Below are 6,677 nucleotides of genomic sequence, written 5' to 3'. Positions count from 1 at the left end.
CTGGAAGGAAGCGCTTCAAATCTGAACCATTGCTTTCTTTCCCCAGTCACTTGTGTCCACTGCTTAAGTCTTCTGTGAGATACCAGAATAGCTTTTCTGCCTAGGCTGTTGGTCTGCAAGCCCATGATAACTGTATCTTGGTCTCAAACCTTAAAGGAAATAGGGAACAGAGTACCTGCCCCCCCTGGCCCTGAAAAACAAGAATGAAATCTATTCTAATCCCATTACATACTACAGGTAGAAAAATTAGTTAACCTCCCTTTTCTAAGTTAATGGAAGACACAATTAGGACAAGAACTAAAGGTAGCAGTCCTAAAGGTTACATTCTGTATTTACAGAGGGATGTCAATATCCACTGAGTTTCATCTGTGGGTTTTTGTAGCACTGCAGGCTTGTGCGAGACGACCCTAGAAAGAAAGGGAAATGAGTCAGTGCTCTAAGACACCAATATCCCACAGCCATTTACAACTTCTACTTGAAGGAGAAGACACCTTCAGTTTTGATTCAGCTTTCCAAGAGCATTGACAATAGTTCTTTTTCAAGAAGCACATGGTTTATTTACAGTTTGTATTAAGCTAGATGTGATGTAAAGCTACTCTGTCTCCTCCCCTTCTCAGTTCATGCTTCTTGACCACTGATATGAGCCAAAATACAAGGCAGGGCAGGGAAAAATAAGGAGCTCCTATTATAGTTCAGGAGTTCAGTGACTAATACCAGAATGACAACACTGCCTTGTGACTTCAGGCTACGACTGACAAAAATACATAGACTTACTGATAGCTTCTGCATAAATCCTTGGGCCTCTGCATTCAGATGAAGAAGATTATTCTTGGTCACATCACTTGCTGCTAAACGAATGCACTGTGGAAAACAACAGCCAGATCTTAGCTTTTCTGTCCTTAGAAAGCTGCAGTAGTCAGAAGCAGCAAATAAATTCAATTAGAAAATAAAAGCAAATAAACCCCAAGCATACCAGGAGACTGTGTACAGGCAGAGACTATGTTAAGCTTGACCAGAAGCTCATCTCATACCTTCCTTGCAGTGCATTAACACATGACTGCCAGCAGAAGCTACTTTAAATGCAACTTAAACACAGAGCAGCCATCATTCTACATTCTGTTTTGACCAGCTTGAAGAGCTCACACTTCTTAAAAGTCTTTGAAGGTTCTTTTTATGTTAAATCTATCCATCCCTTGATAAACTGCAGTGGCACAACTAAACAAACAAGAGTGGATGAACTGAAACTAGTAAGGCCCCTTCCCACCCCTCTAAAAAGAAGTTGCAAGCTATCTCTTCAGCACTGATTCAAGTGCAGATTCAAGTTTGTGATTTACCTCCCCTCCTCCCACAGGGACTGTGATGAAGATATCATTGATGTCAGCAAGGGGGCTGCCATTGGCAGAGACGGTGTAAACACGTTCGTGTGCTGCAGGTGCGCGCAACCCCGGTGTCTTGAAGATGCTGAAACAAAAGAGTTAGAGGTAAGAAAGGGCACTGCAGTTGCTCAAAGCACTTTGACTCAAAGTCTTTCATTTCAGGTTCAAGGAGCCACTAAGGATTACATTGCCAGAAGATGACAGCATAAGAGATTAACAGAAATTCATCAGAAGGCAAACCTGGGATCAAATCTGGGTGTGATCATGGAGGAACCTCCCGGAGCACAGAGATCAACGATTCTGCCAGTAGCTGGAGTGATAAAATTGGTTTTGCTTGATCTGTTAAAGGGGGAAAAAAACCAAACATTTGCTTGTAAGAATCCTTTTAACAACTGTGCAAGCGTTATCTTACCAAAGACTTGAATGAGGTTGTCACCACAGAAAACCAGAGGTTCTCGCTAATCAGAGTTAAACCCCAAAGCTAGGGGTAGCTGCTCACCACAGAATGGAAAGTTGCCCATCTTTCATTCACTGTTAAATCCCATTTTTTCCTATAGGATGGCACAACTACACCCACCAGCCTACTAAGCCAGTCCTTTTCAGGGTTGTGTTAGCTCTTTACACTTACTCTCCATTTCTGAAACCCAGCACAGAAGATATCCCCTATTACCTTTTGTTTGTGCGCTCCTCTCTTGCAGGAGCTCTTCTGCTCCTGGATGCTGGCACTTTTTTAGTGGATGCCTTCGCCTGAAACACACATTACGCAGCAAATCAGTCACCTCACTCTCGTGTGACAGCTGAGTCCACATCAGCAGAGGCTTCCATACAAACTGCTTGGCTCCACAGGCTCCTTTTCAGGCACAAGAGTCCACAAACAAACACCGAAGAAGCTTCCGTAACCTTCCCCTATTGCTACAACTTTCAAGGAAGTGATAGATGTTTTAAAGACCCCCAGAAGTGGGGATTCACCAACACTGGACACTGTTGAGTTCTGGCTGGACAGGGTGCTGGGACATCTAAGTCTAAGCCATGCTTTGCCTAGAAAGGTTGGACCACATTATCCTTGAGGTCCCTTCCAACCTGGGATTCTAGGATTCTACAGTTCAAGGTATCCCACCCAACTCTAGTGTCGTAAGCGTTGTCTCCATAAGTAATTCACACTTTGGGAATAAAGGCATCACAAAAACTAGCTATTTACCTTTCCAGTTGTTAGATTAATGCTTTTAGCTTCTGACTCTGGAAGACACTGGCTCTCATGTTTTGCCTTCTTTGTTGGAGGAAGCAAAGGAGACTCAGCTTCTTCTTGAATAGCTTCAATATGCTGTGGCAATTTTCCCCCTAGAAAGTGTTGCCCAAGTTGAAAATAAATAGTAACTTGCAATTATTAGTTAGCAGAGGAGGTAAATAGCAAACAACAAGCTTTTTGAGCAACAATTTGCTTGCAAAATCTAAATCCCAGTGTCATCCAGATGGTTGACAGAGCACTATTTGGAATGTTTTAATAGAATTAAGCAGAGCTCCTGCAGATAGCAGGGAGAAAACTAAGATTGTTTGCATGGTTTTAAATATATTGACGAACATAAGTAAGAACGGGGCTGTTACTCACAGTCTGTAAACCCTGCCATGCCTCCATCTCATGGCACTCACCACAATGTTTAGAACAAACTCACCTTGTTTGGTGACCTTGAAAGGAGTACGGCGAACTTCTGCTGCCAACTTGTTTATTTCTGGTATTTCCAAGTCTGCCTACAATTAAAACCAGTCACAAGACCATTAGGGCTCTCAGTAGGATATAGTTCTGACAGGCAGCAAGAATATCTTTGTGCTTTCTGTTGTGCTTTAAACTGGGATGTTCCCCAGTTATTCTGGAGGTGATAGTGACACTCATCTGCATGCCATGCAGGACTAATACACTTATGCTACAAGTGTGCTTCACCTGCGTGAAGGTGTGAACATAAGTGTGCTACAAGGGTGCACCCTGCTGCCCAACCAGCTTAGGAATGCTTTCATTGATTGAAAGGTGTGCGTGCTGTCAGGGATGGGAGAGAAATCAAGCAGATAAGGGAAGACGCACATGGAGCAGCAGGAGCATAAAAAACCCATACTCCATATAGCAGAGTGTTAGGTTTCACAGCAACACTGAGGGAAGTATTTGTGTATCCTCTGCTATAGCAACACCCCAACAGACTCAAGAAACCCTTCCCTGTCCACAGTGGTATGCCACAGTATCAGAAAAGCTAAAGATTTATGCTAGAAACCTACCACTGCTGTCAGTTCCAACAGCTTCTTGCATCCTGCTTTAGCTAAAAAGAAAAGATTTATTAGAAAAGCAAGACATATAAAAGCCATAGCCCCAAACAGCATACACAGATATACTTAGTAAGTTACCACTAGGGTGCAGAAAACCAGCAAAAACCAGTTTGGGGGCACCGAGGGAGCTGGGCAGTGCTGGAATCACAAAGCACATAGATTGGATATAAGGAAGATCAGATATAAAGAAGACATATTGGTATATATGGATATAATTTTAGACTGGATATAAGGCAGAAGTTCTTTCCTGTAAGGGTGCTGAGGCACTGGAATGGGTTGCCCAGGGAAGCTGTGAATGCTCCATCCCTGGCGGTGTTCAAGGCCAGGTTGGACAGAGCTTTGGCTGACATGGTTTAGTGTGGGGTGTCCCTGCCCATAGCAGGGGGGTTGGAACTGGATGATCTTAAGGTCCTTTCCAACCCTATTCTATGATTCTATAGATGAGACCTGTGGGGAAGTGGTGGGGAAGTGGTGGGCAGCGCTGGGGAGGGGTTGGACTGGGTGAGCTTAAAGCTCTTTTCCAACCCAACTGACCCCATGAGCGCAGTGCTCCCGCGGGCCTCTTGCTGGGTAGGGGTGAAGGGGCCGGAATGGATCCCGGCGGCTCCGTTATTGCCGTTGGTTTCAAGTACCGAAGGCAAACCGCGCCCCGCCAGCCCGGATCCCCGTACCGAAGAACTCCAGCCAGTTCATCTCGCGGAAGGCCACGGGCAGCCGCAGGATGTGCATGTCGTACATGTCCTCCGCCTCCTTCACCAGGCGCTCCCCGTTAGCTTCCAGCCGCGCCAGCCGGCTCTCCACTGCGGGGCGGGGGCACACACACGGCGTCAGCCCCGGGGCCCGCTGCCCCTCCCGGGCCACGCTCCCACCACCACCCCCGGTCCCGCGGCCTACCCTCACGGTCGAAATCCTTCAGGAATGCCTCCAGCTTCCTGCGGCGAGCGACCGCGCCGGGGTTCTTCCTGGCGGGGGCCATAGGAACGGGAACGAGACCGGGATCGGAACCGGGATCGGGATCAGGACCGGGACCGGGATCGGGATCGGGATCGGGATCAGGACCGGGATCGGAATCAGGCTCGGGACCGGGACCGGGACGCGGAGCACTGCCGCCAGCCGCGCGTTCAAATGCACCCAATCAGAGCTCAGCGCGGGGCGATGACGAACCGGTGCTTCCGGCCCGGCGCGTTGCCATGGCGCCGGGGCTGTCGGCGATGGCGGCGGCCTTAGGGCCCTGCGCGGCGGCCGTGGCCCGGCAGGACGCGGCCTGGCGGGAGGCCGTGGCCGGGTGCGCGCCGCCGCTGGGCTCGCTGGCCGGGCTGGCGCCGCAGATGCGGGCGGCAAAGCGGCTGCCGTGGGGCCTCTCCCCGCTCGGTGCCTTCGCGGACTTGCCGGAGCGGCTGTGGCGGAAGCAGCGCGGAGCGGCCGAGGCCCTGCTGGAGCAGCTCGGCAGCCGGCGGTGAGGCGGCGGGGCCGGGCCGGGCCGGGCCGGGCCGGGTGGGGAGTGCGGGGCTGCGGCTGAGCGCAGCCCGCTTTGCCGCGCAGGGCGGAGCTGCGGGCCGTGCGGGACGCGGTGGGGGCCGCTGTGGCCGCCGTGCTGCGGCTGTACGAGGAGCGGGCGGCGGAGCTGGGCCTGGACGTGGTCCTGCGGCGGGGGCCGCGCTGCCCATCGCTGGCCGACGCGCTGGAGGGGCTGCAGGACGTGGAGCGCCACTACCGGCACCTGTATCCTTCAGCGGTGGGGCTCCGTGGGCAGAGCTGGGGGGGGGTGGCTCTGTCCCTTTCCCATCCTTGTTGGGTTCCTCTGCCTCTTTGTTGTCCTTACCGGGGGTGAAGGTACCTGGAGATCCAGCTTTTCCTCCTCCGCATCAGCTGTGAGAGCCTGGCAGACATGGAGACCCTCCCGCAGTCCTGGGAGAAGATTCTGGAGCGCTACAAGGGAGACGTTGTTCAAGGTGGTTCCGCTTTCAGCAGCCGAAGGGAGCCTTCCTTGAGCTCCTTGGTGATGGCTCCGCACTGGAGGTCCCACGCAGGCCTTGCGCTGTGTGTTGGTCTTGGTCTGGGTGGCAGTGGGTGACCTGGCTTGGTTTGCAGTTGGGTGTTGTGACCATGAACAGCTTCAGTCGTAAATACCATCACACGCTGGCTCAACGGGAAGCAATGCCCTTCCTTGAAGTAAAACTAGGGGGTTGGAGAGCCATTGCACTTGGTCTGCTAAGTTGGTTGTCCTTAAACTTTTCTTTATTACTATTAGAAACAGGGTTGATTTTTGTGCGTACAGAATACAAAGTGCATTAAGCTAACGGGGTTGTTTTCTTCCTTCCACCTCAGATACTCTTCTGAAGATCTCTCTGTTTGTGGACAACCAGCGAGAGCTGTGCAGCTCAGCAGGCTCCTGACAGAGAACAGGAGGGGCTGATGCGGACCAGGTTCTGTGACAGTCTGGTGTGCTCCAAGATGGCCTCAAAGAGGAGGAGGATGAACTGAGGAAGCTTCACTGGTGCATTTTGGAGGCTGAATGAGCCGAGGACTTGGCCTGAGCAGGAGATGGTTGGGCTGTTCTGTTTTCAAGTGGAAATGGACTTGATATCTGCCAATAAATGGGTGTAATGTAATGTCCTGATACCATGTAAGAAAGATGTTTAGGTGCTGCCCTTACAGATAAATAAGATGTTAAATCAGGGCTTAAACTCAGTTTGCACCTTGTGCCTCTCAGCAGTGTGTTTGCTTTCATCCCACCTGCACATGGATTTGACAAGGAAGGAGTTTGAACGTTTGTAATGCTGGAGGTGCACAGACACCCGAGTTCTCAGAGAAGGCCAAATAAAGAATGGTGCTTGGACAGGGTGGAGCTGTGCTCTGCTCCCTGGTTTAGCGATGAAGTGGCTCTTGGAGCAGGGAATGTGACCACCTGAGGGCACTGCTCGACCTGCAGAGAGCAGCACTGGGGGCCCCGGTGGCTGTGCGGCGCTGGGGCTGGGTGTCCCCCCTCCT

At 50.9% G+C, this 6,677-nt stretch overlaps 2 protein-coding genes across 3 annotated transcripts; one reads left to right on the top strand and one right to left on the bottom strand.

Moving 5' to 3' along the window:
• Positions 1-313: 313 nt before the first annotated feature.
• CDCA8 (cell division cycle associated 8) lies at positions 314-4,720 on the bottom strand. The gene is made up of 10 exons (XM_061449843.1): positions 4,581-4,720; positions 4,358-4,486; positions 3,639-3,679; positions 3,047-3,122; positions 2,575-2,714; positions 2,047-2,123; positions 1,617-1,715; positions 1,335-1,461; positions 775-861; positions 314-407 (listed from the first exon to the last, which is right to left on the bottom strand). Exons 1-10 carry the CDS (start codon positions 4,660-4,662, stop codon positions 363-365), a joined length of 903 nt encoding a protein of 300 aa, XP_061305827.1. The 5' UTR covers positions 4,663-4,720; the 3' UTR covers positions 314-362.
• Positions 4,721-4,727: 7 nt separating this feature from the next.
• On the top strand, positions 4,728-6,398 carry AIRIM (AFG2 interacting ribosome maturation factor). 2 transcript variants are annotated; one of them, XM_061449844.1, is made up of 4 exons: positions 4,728-5,142; positions 5,229-5,408; positions 5,520-5,638; positions 6,015-6,398. In XM_061449844.1, the coding sequence occupies exons 1-4, from the start codon at positions 4,877-4,879 to the stop codon at positions 6,080-6,082; spliced, it is 633 nt and encodes a 210-aa protein (XP_061305828.1). In that variant the 5' UTR covers positions 4,728-4,876; the 3' UTR covers positions 6,083-6,398. The 2 variants fall into 2 exon arrangements, with proteins under 2 accessions (XP_061305828.1, XP_061305829.1); XM_061449845.1 differs by having other exon boundaries at positions 4,898-5,142; positions 6,029-6,398.
• Positions 6,399-6,677: the final 279 nt, after the last annotated feature.

The sequence above is a fragment of the Pezoporus flaviventris genome, unplaced genomic scaffold (genome assembly GCF_033815535.1).
Source record: "Pezoporus flaviventris isolate CSIRO_AGI_PZ_B2104156 unplaced genomic scaffold, CSIRO_AGI_Pfla_v1 ptg000008l, whole genome shotgun sequence".
NCBI classification, from domain to species: domain Eukaryota; kingdom Metazoa; phylum Chordata; class Aves; order Psittaciformes; family Psittacidae; genus Pezoporus; species Pezoporus flaviventris.
The sequence above is the reverse complement of the archived record's forward strand: the minus strand, read 5'-3'. Positions and strand labels throughout refer to the sequence as shown.